The sequence below is a fragment of the Schistocerca cancellata genome, chromosome 10, assembly GCF_023864275.1.
Source record: "Schistocerca cancellata isolate TAMUIC-IGC-003103 chromosome 10, iqSchCanc2.1, whole genome shotgun sequence".
NCBI classification, from domain to species: domain Eukaryota; kingdom Metazoa; phylum Arthropoda; class Insecta; order Orthoptera; family Acrididae; genus Schistocerca; species Schistocerca cancellata.
The window spans coordinates 134,578,863-134,592,852 of record NC_064635.1 but is presented as its reverse complement, the minus strand read 5'-3'; the positions used below and the strand labels follow the sequence as shown (position 1 = coordinate 134,592,852).

Below are 13,990 nucleotides of genomic sequence, written 5' to 3'. Positions count from 1 at the left end.
CCAATTCTGAGGTGTAAATTAAACTTTTAAATAGCCAGTTTTTTGAATGAAACAAGAAAGTACTCACATACGCTATTTATAGTATAGTAACGTTGAACATTGCACTGTAGCCACTCCCCACCATTCACGTCCAATTTACTGTCATCTGGTGAAAGCGGTAGTTAAAATTTAAAAATCTTTTTAAATTTTTTTTTAAATCATGGGAGCGGCAATGACCTATAAAATAAAAACAAAATACGATGCTGATAAAACTCCCCTAAACACGAACGACGAAAAGCGGAACATTAGCATGAACAAACAGCGAAATTAGGGCCATTTAAACATATCAGAACATACCGTGCAGGTTGAGAGAAACCACGCGGCAGCGGACACAGCCTGACTGACTGGCTGAAACTGTTATACAATACAGAATGCGATAGCTCGCGACGTTCCTTCCGATTTTGCTGAAACGCTCCCCAATACTTCTCAATGAACTTCGCACGCGACCAATGACTAACCAAAAACGGGTCGGTATAATCGAACTTCTCCGTACGTTTGGCTCAACTATGTAAACGAATATTAAATGACAAGGCAGACTCATTACAATTTGTGAAAGGTTCGGGATCATACTTGATAACGTAATTTAATACCGTCTTTTGTACAGATTGCCTGAGGATGTACCGACAAGTGGTGCGAAACCGGTCGCAATTTAATAAAAATCATTCATTTTCTATGAAAAAATGTCGAAGTTTTGCTGTGGTTACCCGCCCTACAACACAACAAGTCGCATGAAAAGCCGGTAGCCAGGTGCTCAGGAAAGGTTTCTCGTCAAAATATCTAAGACTCATCAAAATCTGTAACAGGTCTGATGGTTTCTTTTCGGTGCAAATCGAGGTTTGGGATGGTTCAAATGTTCAAATGCGTGTGAAATCTTATGGGACTTTACTGTTAAGGTCATCATTCCCTAAGCTTACACACTACTTATCCTAAATTATCCGAAGGACAAACACACACACACCATGCCCGAAGGAGGACTCGAACCTCCGCCAGGACCAGCCGCTCAGTCCATGACTGCAGCGCCTGAGACGGCTCGGCAAATCCCGCGCGGCTGGGTTGGTTCAATGAGCGACGCCAGAGGACAATGGAGGACTGGAAACGAGTGATTTGGAGAGAGTGAATCACGCATCATCCAGTAGCAGTGCAATAGAAGGGATACTTACCACCAACAGTACTCAGGAGCTGCTGTTAGGGTATGTGGGTTAGTGTCATGTACGAGCTAAAGAGAGAAATTAAGAGTACACGGTTAACACATGTAAGACAGAAACACGCCAACGACCTTGCCGCAGTGGTAACGCCGGTTCCCGTCAGATCAGCGAAGATAAGCGCTGTCGCTGTCTTGGGTGGACTCGGGCACGGGTGTGTGTGATGTCCTTAGGTTAGGTTTAAGTAGTTCTAAGTTCTAGGGGACTTATGACCTCAGATGTTGAGTCCCATAGTGCTCAGAGCCATTTGAACCATTTGTCTTGGGTGGGTGACCTTCCGGTCTGCGCTGTTAGCATGCGGGGTGCACTCAACCATCGTGAGGCAAGTTGAGGAGCTGCTTGATCGAGAATTAGCGGCTCCGGTCACGGAAACGGACCCCAGCCGGAAGAGCGGTGTGCTGGCTACACGCCACCCAGCCCCGTCATATCCAGTGACGCCTGTAGGCTGAGAATGACAAAGTGATCGGTCAGTACCGTTAGGTGCTCCCGAGACCTGTTCGGACGGAGCTTAGTTTAAAGCGCAAACACTTTATTAGTGAAGGAACTATTTAACTTTCATTTATCGCCCCAGCTGTGTTAGTTTACAATAGTGTGTGGTTGGTGGCGGAATTGTTTCAACTACGCAGCAGCTGAATAATAACTGCGATGGAAGGTAAGGGTAGTCTGCCAGTCACTGTTGAAAATGGCCGAAACGTCGGTCACATACCTTGAAGAATTTTGTTGACTGTGACAGCGGCCGCGGAAGCCTACTTTTGCCAGTGGAACACCTTTGAGATGAGTTAGAACGTCGAGTTCACTCCAGCGTCCAATGCCAGTACCTTCTCTAGCTTCGGCTCTCGAAGAAGAATGGATTGCCGTTCCTCTACAGACAAGCAGACGCCTCATTGCAAGTCTCCCCAGCAGAGTTCAGGGCGGCGTAAAGACGAAGGGCCGTCTACTAATAGGCGTCCAGATGCTTTAGATCAGATAGCGTATTAAGGGAATTGGGGAACTGTGTAACATACGTGCTTAGACACTCACCAAAGTGCATCTGCTTGTACATTTGCATGTATACACCGCAGGTCAGCGAAGGATTCCTTACGAGACACCGTCACGTCTCCCTTCACTCTCCCAGTGGTGTATATCCCGCGGAAACGATTGCTACTAAGCCTCCATGTGAGCTCGTGTCTCTCTAATTTTATCTTCAAGGTTTTGGCAAGATATACGTAGGACAAATGTAAGGATGTAGAGGCTTATCTCACAAGGGGTAAGATAGATACTGCCTACAGGGAAATGAGGACTTTGGAGAAAAGAGAGCCACTTGTATGAATATCAAGAGCTCAGATGGAAACCCAGTTATAAGCAAAGAAGGGAAAGCAGAAAGGTGGAAGGAGTATATAGAGGCGATGTACTTGAGGACAATATTATGGAAATGGAAGAGGATGTAGATGAAGATGAAATGGGAGATACGATACTGCGTGAAGAGTTTGACAGAGCACTGAAAGACCTGAGTCGAAACAAGGCCCCGGGAGTAGACAACATTCCATTAGAACTACTGACGGCCTTGGGAGAGCTTGTCCTGACAAAACTCTACCATCTGGTGAGCAAGATGTATGAGACAGGCGAAATACCCTCAGACTTGAATATAATAATTCCAATCCGAAAGAAAGCAGGTGTTGACAGATGTGAAAATTACCGAACTATCAGTTTAATAAGTCACGGCTGCAAAATACTAACACGAATTCTTTACATGCGAATGGAAAAACTGGTAGAAGCCGATCTCGGCGAAGATCAGTTTGGATTCCGCAGAAGTGTTGGAACACGTGAGGCAATACTGACCCTACGACTTATCTTACAAGCTAGATTAAGGAAAGGCAAACCTACATTTCTGGCATTTGTAGACTTAGAGAAAGCTTTTCACTCTCTTTCAAATTCTAAAGGTGGCAGGGGTAAAATACAGGGAGCGAAAAGCTATTTACAATTTGTACAGAAACCAGATGGCAGTTATAAGAGTCGAGGGGCATGAAAGGAACGTGGTGTTATAGTCGGCGCACGAGTGGTGGGATACAGCATCTCCGAGGTAGCGATGAAGTGGGGATTTTCCTGTACCTCCACTTGACGACTGTACTGTGAATATCAGCAGTCTGGTAAAAAATCAGATCAAATCTACATCTACATCCACACTTCGCAAGTCACCTGACGGTGTGTGGCGGAGGGTACTTCCAGTACCTCTATCGGTTCTCCCTTCGCTACGACCGGGAAAACATCCTGCAAGAACGGGACCAACAACGACTGAAGAGAATCGTTCGACATGACGGAAGTGCAACCCTTCGGCAAATTGCTGCAGATTTGGATGCTGGGCCGTCAACAAGTGTCAGCATGTGAAGCATTCAACGAAACATCATTGATATGGGCTTTCGGAACCGAAGGCCCACTCGTGTATCCTCGATGACTGCACGACACAAGGCTTTACGAGTACCCTGGGCCCGTCAGCACCGACATTGGACTGTTGATGACTGGAAACATGTTGCCTCGTTGGACGAGTCTCGTTTCAAATTGTATCGAGCAGAGGGATGAGCAGCCTCATGAATCCATAGACCCTGCATGTCAGCAGGAGACTGTTCAAGTTGGTGGAGAGTCTGTAATGGTGTGGGGCGTGTGCAGTTGGAGTGATATGGGACCCCCGGTAAGTCAAGATACGACTCTTAACAGCTGACACGTAGCTAAGCATCCTGTCTGATCACCTGCATCCATTCATGTCCATTGTGCATTCCGACGGACTTGGACAATTCCAGCGGGATAATGCGACACCCCACACGTCCAGAATTGCTACAGAATGGCTCCAGGAACTCACTTCTGAGCTTAAACGCTTCCGCTCGCCACCAAACTCCCCAGAGAAGAACATTATTGAACATATCTGGGTTGCCTTGCAACGTGCTGTTCAGAAGAGATCTACCCCCGCCTGGACAGCCCTGCGAGATTCATGCTGTCAGTTCCCTACAGCACTACTTCAGATATTAGTCGAATCCATGTTGTGTTGCGGCACTTGTGCGAGCTCGAGGTGGCCCTACACGATATTAGGCAGGTGTACCAGTTTCTTTGGCTCTTCAGTGTATTTATTGCAAACATAATTGGTCGTGTACCACTCTCTTAGGGTCCCCCCCAAACTTACTTTTACACCTGAAGATACTTTTACGTTAAAAATGACGTGCCGAATATTATTTGCTAGCAATCTTTCAACCCAATTAGGCTCGTATTTTGTTCATTAGACGACACTCACAAATTGTAATTCCTTCCGAAAGTCAAGGAACATGGCACCATCTAGAACGCCGGTAGTTATTGCTTACCGGGTGTGTAGGACGATAAGGCCGAGCTAGATTTCACTCGATCGTTATTTCCAGAATCCACCTTGATTCCTGCAGAGGAAATTTTCTATCTGTAGAAATGTCGTAATACACGAGAGTAAAACGTGTTCCAAAATTCTACAACACACTGACGTTAGCGATATAGAACTACCGTTTTGTGTGACTGATCGTCGACGCTTCTTGAAAACGGGAATGACCTGCGCTTTTTCGCTCAGTAGGGACGATTCGACTCTCCACTGACCTTCGGAACACTGCCGCCGGAATAACAGCAAGTTCTCTCGCAGAACTGCGCAGGTATGCCTCCAGATCCAGTGATATTTCCACTGTTGAGCGATTTTAGTCGATCTTCTAGCCCCCGACCAATTATTTCTGTATCTGTCATTTTGACGTTTGTAACACGATATGAAGAAGGAGCCGCAAGGTGTTACCAAAGATTCATCCGTTTTCGCAAGACGTAGGAGGGAGAATGACTCACAAAGAAACGAAAGTTCACCTCCAAAAGGACAAAATGTAGTAAAACACAACGTTTCAATTGATGGCAACCTTATCTTACGAAAATACTATTGCCGTTGAAGGAGACTATGTAGAGAAATAAATTGAGTTTTTTTTTTCTTCTTCAAAGAAATTTAGTCTGGAACTTACCATTGTAATGGCTTTATTCCGCAGTCTCAGTTTTACTACTTGTATCCTGTTTGTGATAAATATATTTTACGTCAACACTGCCCAAGAGTTCCATGTTGTTTTCTTGGGAAGTGTTTCCACGACTCCATAAAGAGGTTGGAAACGTGATATCAATACTTCGATCATATATGTGCGTGATGAAAGCCTTTCCTTCGATTATGAAGCTAAATATTTAGTAACGATATTGTGGCAGCCTGGCTGAAAGTCAGCAAAACTGCTTGCGGTTGTCCATGCGGCAACATATAAATTTTATTATCTCTCCAGCGCGCCAAAAATAGTTAAATAATGCTAAAAATTTGTCTAGTTTGTGATCTATGTTGTTGGGAAAGACGAAATATAAAACAAAGCTGCATGCCGTACCACTTCAGATCGCCCCCCCCCCCCCCCTCTTGCCATTGACGCAACGTGGCGCGGTTAAGGGGGAAGTGTGCACCTGCGCAAGAGAGACTGGCACATGGACACCAGAATCCCACTTCAGCCGAGTTCTTGGCCATCCCTGATTTATGAGACAGCGTCAGCAGCAGTGTCAGATAGTTCGCTGATGGTGCTGTTGCCTACATGCAAGTTGGGCGATCTTAGGGAATTGCATAAAGAGTTGGACGAACTCTCCACTTGGTATAATTAAGGGGGCAGCTCTTTATGTAATCTGGACAGATGTAAGAAAATGCCTTTAATAAAGAGAAAGAAACCTCTGTAGTATGCGATTACATAATTAGTGGTGTCGTACTAAGAAGTGTCATCCTGCCACCAGACTTCACTGTATCTCGTATTAAATTTTCTAGCCTACCTGCCCGATTAAGGGATCTAACATTCCACTCCAATCGGTATATTGCCAATATTATGTTTTTCCTCTCGACGACTTCCTCCGGAGATGGGAATAGGGGTCTATTTTTTACCTACGAAATGTTTTGCCCAAGAGGATGCCATTACCATTTAACGATGAAGTAGAGCTTCGGGAAAAATAAAGCCTGTAGCTCCCCCATGCCTTCAGTCGCACGCAGTACCAGCACAACAAGGGTATGTTCTTTGATGTTACAATCACCCAGAATGTTGCCCCTAAAACTACTGAAAAGGCTCCTGCCACACTTACTTGAAATCCTCATCCAAAACTCCCTACTACAATTCCTATCTGCCAACAATATCCTTATCCCTGAACAATGTGGATTTCGTGGTGCGCATAGCACAACACAACCAGCCATTCGTCTGGTGGAGCACATCTGCACAGAGAAGAGCCAGGGTAATAGCACAGCTGCCATTTTCCTGGGCATTGAAAAAGCGTTCGACCGGGTTTGGCATGGCGGTCTGCTATACAAACTGTCGAAGATGAATTGCCCACTTCACCTGCTTAAAATAGTCCACTCGTTCCTGGTAGAAAGGAAATTCTACTCTACAGTAGATAGCGCAAACAGCGAGCTAAAACAAATAGAAGCGGGTGTCCCACAGGGATCTATGCTTGGCCCCCTCCTATATCTACTATACACCAACGATCTGCCGAAGGAGCCGGGCGGCAGATGACACTGCATTATACCACAGTGGCAGAAACATCAACTATCTAGCCTACCGCCTACAACGCCACCTAGACAAAGTGACAAAGTGGTGCAATCTGTGGAAAATAAAGATCAACGCAGACAAATGCCAGACTATCTTATTCAGCCACAAAATCAAACGCCCCATAGTGAACATCACGCACAACGACCAGGTACTACCCTGGAAAGAAGTAGTTACCTACCTAGGGCTAAAACTGGATAAAAATCTGACATTCACCCATCACATCAGAGAGACCAGAAACAAGGGCTCCGCCCGGCTCTTTCAGTTATATCCAGGGGACTCACAGTACCTGCCAAACTCAAAATCTGGAAAACAATCATCCTGCCAGCCATACTCTGCGGATCAGAAGCGTGGAGCATGGCGGCAGACACCAACCTCAAACAGTTGGAAATTATCCAAAACAAAGCCTTCCGAATCGTTGCGGATGCTCCGTGGTTCTCGAGCAATGAGGAGATAAGAGCAATGTTAGGACAGCCCTCATTCTATCATCTCATAATACAAAAATATTTAAAATTCTATGAATCATTCAACGCATCACCACACCAACTCATCAACTCTCTGGGAAGGGATGACAACCCTGACCAGAGAGCACCAATCACTACCATCCATCGCCAGTTCAGGCGATAGTCATATGAATTCATACGCAAACATACACTTACATCATCATCGCCACCTCCTCCACTAACATCATCTACCCAGGAGTAAACGACCCCCAGCCAGTACCGTATAACCCCCGAATCCGCACCACCAAGGGTCATTTCGTAAGACAGAGCGTTTTCAAGGACGCTGGTTCTTCAAACACATCATGGGTATAGACACACACTTCAGGAACCAGACGTTTGTCTGGCCTCTCAACCGATACCTGACCGTTGTTGTTATTCCTACGATACGCTGAGACATGATGAAATCGTCGCCGCCGCCCCCCCCCCCCCCCACACACACACACACACTGGCACGGCAAGGTTCATGGGGGATGGAGGGAATGCACGCCTTGTAATTCTGAAGGACTAAAATACCGGAAGCGAATGGTTATTTACAACTTGTACTGAAACCAGACAGGTTTATAACAGTCGAGGGTCATAAAAGGGAAGCACTGGTCGAGAATGGGGTGACACAGGGTTGTAGCGTACCCCAAATGTTATTCAGTCTGTACACTGAGCGGCCAGAAAGAAAACCAAAGATAAATTAGGAGAAGGGGAGATAAAATACAAAACTTTGAAATTTGTCGGCAACATTGTAATTCTGTCAGAGACGGCAAAAGATTTGGAAGAGCACTTGAAAGGAGGATATAAGAACATCATCAATAACTGCAAAACAAGGGTAATGGAATGAATTTGTCTGGAGTGTAGTCTTGTATGTAAGTAGGACGTGGACGATAAATAGTTCAGACAAGAAGAGAATAGAAGATTTTGAAATGTGTTGCTACAGAACAGTGATGAAGACTAGATGGGTAGACCATGTAATCAATGAGGATGTATTGAATAGAACTGGGGAGACCAGGGCACATTCAGAGTCATCAAAAGATCTCCAATTTAGTACTAGAGGGAAAGGGGGGGGGGTTAAAAGTTGTTGAGGGAGGCCAAGTCATGGATAGAGTAAGATGATTCAGAGGGATGTAGACTGCGATAGTTATTTGGAGACGCTTGCACATAATAGAATACCAGGGACAAATGCGTCAAACCAGTCTTCTGACTGAAGACAACAATAAAGAAGTGATGTGACATGGGGCGATCACGCAAAATCAGCACTAAGGCAAACGATGGAAGACTTGGATTGGTTTAGCTGAAAGGGTTCTGGGAAAGTGCGGTGGATCTGCAAAGGGAATCACCTAAAAGACGCCAATGCGACAAAAATCCAGAGGATTAATTTTAAATGCGAACATTGTAGGTTAGGCTTTACCGCGACTGTTATTGATGTCGAATGAAACAACAAGTTTACACTTACCAGTCACTGTTTACCTCCATGACGCATTTGGAAGATTTAAACCCCTATCATCAGATAGATTTACATTTGTTAGTGTGACAGATGTGTGTGTTGTGTTACGATTTTGGGAAAACTTGCGGCACTGTCTCCAGTGGTCACAGGTTCCTTTCACTGTCGTGACGCATCACATGTAAGCTGTCATATCTTGTACACAAAGATGGCGTCTGGAAACTACGACAGTGAAAGGAACCTGGGACCAGTGGTCTGTCTCCAGTGGTCACAGGTTCCTTTCACTGTCGTGACGCATCACATGTAAGCTGTCATATCTTGTACACAAAGATGGCGTCTGAAAACTACGACAGTGAAAGGAACCTGGGACCAGTGGTCTGTCTCCAGTGGTCACAGGTTCCTTTCACTGTCGTGACGCATCACATGTAAGCTGTCATATCTTGTAAACAAAGATGGCGTCTGGAAACTACGACAGTGAAAGGAACCTGGGACCAGTGGTCTGTCTCCAGTGGTCACAGGTTCCTTTCACTGTCGTGACGCATCACATGTAAGCTGTCATATCTTGTAAACAAAGATGGCGTCTGGCAACTACGACAGTGAAAGGAACCTGGGACCAGTGGTCTGTCTCCAGTGGTCACAGGTTCCTTTCACTGTCGTGACGCATCACATGTAAGCTGTCATATCTTGTAAACAAAGATGGCGTCTGGCAACTACGACAGTGAAAGGAACCTGGGACCAGTGGTCTGTCTCCAGTGGTCACAGGTTCCTTTCACTGTCGTGACGCATCACATGTAAGCTGTCATATCTTGTACACAAAGATGGCGTCTGAAAACTACGACAGTGAAAGGAACCTGGGACCAGTGGTCTGTCTCCAGTGGTCACAGGTTCCTTTCACTGTCGTGACGCATCACATGTAAGCTGTCATATCTTGTAAACAAAGATGGCGTCTGGCAACTACGACAGTGAAAGGAACCTGGGACCAGTGGTCTGTCTCCAGTGGTCACAGGTTCCTTTCACTGTCGTGACGCATCACATGTAAGCTGTCATATCTTGTACATAAAGATGGCGTCTGGAAACTACGACAGTGAAGGGAACCTGGGACCACTGGAGACAGTGCCACAAGTTCCCCCAAAATCATAACACAACACACACACATGTTATACTAACAAACGTAAGTCCATCTGATGATGGAGGCTTAAACCTTCGAAACGCGCGTCAAAAAATGTTCAAATGTGTGTGAAATCTTATGGGACTTAACTGCTAAGGTCATCAGTCCCGAAGCTTACACACTACTTAACCTAAATTATCCTCAGGACAAACACACACACCCATGCCCGAAACACGTCGTGGAGATAAATAAACAGTGAATGGAATTTTAAACTTGTTGTTTCATTCGATTCTAGAGGATTGTGTCAGAGATATGAATCCGTCTCAAGTAGGCATAACAACAGACATTCAACGAAATCAGAGGCATTCCTAGAGGACTGTAACTGTCCCGTATAGCCCCTACCAAAGAGTAACGGGGAGGCTGACGGAACTTCAATTGGAATCCTTGGAAGAGAGACGATGTAGTTTTCGTGAAACCCTGTTGCGTAAATTTAGATAACGTGTATTTGAAGAAGGCTGTGCGAGCATTATGCTGCCACCATCATCACATATCTCGCATACCACAGTTATCTTGTGTGTGATCAATCGTCCCTCCCTCTCTCTCTCAATCACTCTTCCTTTTCTTTACTCACACCACATTCTGACTGCTTACAAGCCATATTTTGACCTGGTGGCAGAAAGTGGAACTATTATTTTTTCAGCGTACTCTGCGACCGCACCAAATGATGAACATACCTACGACGTTTCAGCATCCTGCGGTGTTAAAGCTCCCACTGCAGCACTCGGAACACTGTCAGTTTAATTCTAGCCACCCGGTGCTTTGTAAGCGACCATACCGTGCACTGCTCAGGGTACTTTGTACCACTTCTAGGCAATCTCATTGCTGTTTGACTCGGGAAAAGACGACTGTGTGTTTACTCCGTATGAACTCTTGATTTCTCTTACCTCTTCTTGCGGTCCACACGAAATGTACATTGGCGGCAGTAGAATCGTTCCGCAGTCAGCTTCAGTTGTTGGTCCTCTATATTTTCTCAGTAGTAAATTTTCCACCAAGTATTTCGTGAAAAGACAGTCGAACGACTCCCTCCAGGAATTCCCGTCTGAGTTCACAGAGCATTTCCGTAATAGTCGCGTGTTAATCGAATCTGCGGGTAACAGATCTAACGGAAGGCCTGTGAATTGCTTTGATGTCTTCCTTTGGTAGTGATCACAAACACTCACGCAGGGTCCAAGAATATGTCGCACTAGAGTTCTACACACGTTCCAGTTTAGAAATGAGCTCCACTTTACGTGAATTGTCTAAAAAAAAAAAAAAAAAAAAACCGACCGTTCGCCTTCTCTCTACTATCTTTACATGCGCTTTCTATTCACATCCCTTTACAACTTCACACAGAGATGTTTAACCGGCGCGGCGTGACTGCGTCAAGCGGCACACCGCTAATATTGTATTCGAACATTAAACGATTGCCTTTCCTGCTCATCTACGTTAAATCATAGAAGTGTGTGTCACGGCTATGGGATCTAAAGCTCCGTCTGTATCCGGGTGTTGCAGGTGCCTGGGCCCAGAGCGCGGGGCTGGAGATCTTGCCCAACAGCGAGAACCAGACCAAGCCGATCGGGCGCAGCATGCTGCTCACGTGCAAGCCCAACGTCACCAACAAGAACCTCATCTCGCAGCTGCGCTGGACCGACCCCAACGGCCGCGAGGTGCCCTTCAAGAACCCCACGTGAGTACCTCCCAGTCCACCAATGGCAAGCAGTTGCTCTGTGATGACGTGGCAGTTATCTTTCTCTTAATCAATCCTGTGCCTGAGCCTGCACTTTCGCCCGCGTAGGGCTGTTGTACGCCCACAAAACCTTATCATTCGCCCGCATACATTTGTCACATATATACAGGGTGATTCAAAAAGAATACCACAACTTTAGGAATTTAAAACTCTGCAACGACAAAAGGCAGAGCTAAGCACTATCTGTCGGCGAATTAAGGGAGCTATAAAGTTTCATTTAGTTGTACATTTGTTCGCTTGAGGCGCTGTTGACTAGGCGTCAGCGTCAGTTGATGCTAAGATGGCGACCGCTCAACAGAAAGCTTTTTGTGTTATTGAGTACGGCAGAAGTGAATCGACGACAGTTGTTCAGCGTGCATTTCGAACGAAGTATGGTGTTAAACCTCCTGATAGGTGGTGTATTAAACGTTGGTATAAACAGTTTACAGAGAATGGGTGTTTGTGCAAAGGGAAAAGTTCTGGACGGCCGAGAACGAGTGATGAAAATGTAGCACGCATCCAGCAAGCATTTGTTCGCAGCCCAGGAAAATCGACTCACAGAGCTAGCAGAGAGCTGCAAATTCCACAATCAACTGTATGGAGAATCCTACGAAAAAGGTTAGTTATGAAACCTGAACGTCAACTACCCGAGGCGATGGGTCGGCCGCCAGGCAGCCCGTGACAGAGCACTTCATCACTGGCCTCCAAGAAGCCCTGATCGTACCCCCTGCGATTTTTTCTTATGGGGGTATGTTAAGGATATGGTGTTTCGGCCACCGCTCCCAGCCATCATTGATGATTTGAAACGAGAAATAACAGCAGCTATCCAAACTGTTACGCCTGACATGCTACAGAGAGTGTGGAACGAGTTGGAGTATCGGGTTGATATTGCTCGAGTGTCTGGAGGGGGCCATATTGAACATCTCTGAACTTGTTTTTGAGTGAAAAAAAACCTTTTTAAATACTCCTTGTAATGATGTATAACAGAAGGTTATATTATGTTTCTTTCATTAAATACACATTTTTAAAGTTGTGGTATTCTTTTTGAATCACCCTGTATTATATGTGCGCGTGCGCGCTACACACACACACACACACACACACACACACACACACACACACACACACTACAACTGATCAAAATGACCCATACAGCTGTTAGTGTACATTAATATGGGGTGTGGCCACCCTTCACTTTTATAATGCCTGGAACTCGACTAGGGATACTTGTAATGAGGTGTCTGGATGTGGAGGAATAGCGGCCCATTCATCCCCAAGGGTTCAGGTCGGGACTGTGAGTAAACCATTCCATATTCGATTACCTCACAGGGTGACAGGGTGCGTTATCGTGCTGATAACAAGCAAACATCGTCTCCTGCATAATGTGCTCATACTTTTGCGCATTTAGCGTTTCTTAAGTGCGAGAATTACTCCCATACCATAACACCACCATTACACGTGATGTCAAGTTTAATGAACTGCAAAAGTTGCTATATGAGGGCTACGAAGTGATTTTGTTGCAGTTTTAGCTAATGCATTATATCAGAAGTATGACTCGTGGTTTATTCAGATTATGTGCATATATGTACAGAATGTCTCAACAATGCAGCATCTCTATAACTTTCTCATTTGTCCTGCATATGTAGTCTCCCTCTCGATTCCTAGGTATTGCACTGGTCCATGGTTTCCGGCACATACTCCTCGTGTATTAGGGGTTCTCTGCACAGCTGCCTTTAACTTCTGAACTACTAACGTCTGTTTAGTTACGCTGTCTGCACTCGCAAACTCAACAAGTTGCATCTATTCGTGTACTTATCACCCATCCTTCACATTCCTTGATTGAGCAACAACTAGTTCTTTGCTCGGCTGCAGCGTGTATCCATACCTCTGTTGCGACGTTAGGTGTGCTTTAACTTGGCTCTCACGTGGGTCCACCAACACCTGATTAGGGATTTTAGCATTCCACACTCCTAGCTACCTAATTTTTCTTCTTCTAATCTTTGCCATCTTTCTGTAGCACTGCTTTCCAAAAGCTTCTATTTTCTTCTTATGAGAACTGAATTGCCCACGTTTGACTTGTTCACAGACAGATAACCTTGCAATTGGTCCCTTTAATCTCCAGACCAACCAACTTCTGCACAATGTTACAATTTCGGCAAGTATCTACAGAAAACGTTTTGCCTGGTGACAATACCCCGCTGGGTAACCCCAGCCTAGAGATCCGATTGGGGGACTGTTTTACTCCCTGGATATTTTTCCCAAGAGGGTGCCATTAACATTAAACCAGCGTATCTCAGCCTCTCAGTATTCGCGATCCAATTTTCAGTCATAATTTACATGCCGCCCCGCCCCGCCCCCTTCTCTGTTTTGA

The 13,990-nt window shown here is 45.5% G+C and overlaps 1 protein-coding gene across 5 annotated transcripts in view; it reads left to right on the top strand.

The window, feature by feature from the left end:
• Nucleotides 1–13,990, top strand: part of LOC126106515 (fasciclin-2) — a 905,782-nt gene that overhangs the window by 742,074 nt on the left and 149,718 nt on the right. For all 5 annotated transcript variants that reach the window (XM_049912842.1, XM_049912841.1, XM_049912840.1 and 2 more), the window contains exon 3: nucleotides 11,406–11,580. In XM_049912842.1, coding sequence (XP_049768799.1) covers nucleotides 11,406–11,580 — 175 coding nt within the window. The remainder of the gene's footprint in view (nucleotides 1–11,405; nucleotides 11,581–13,990) is intronic.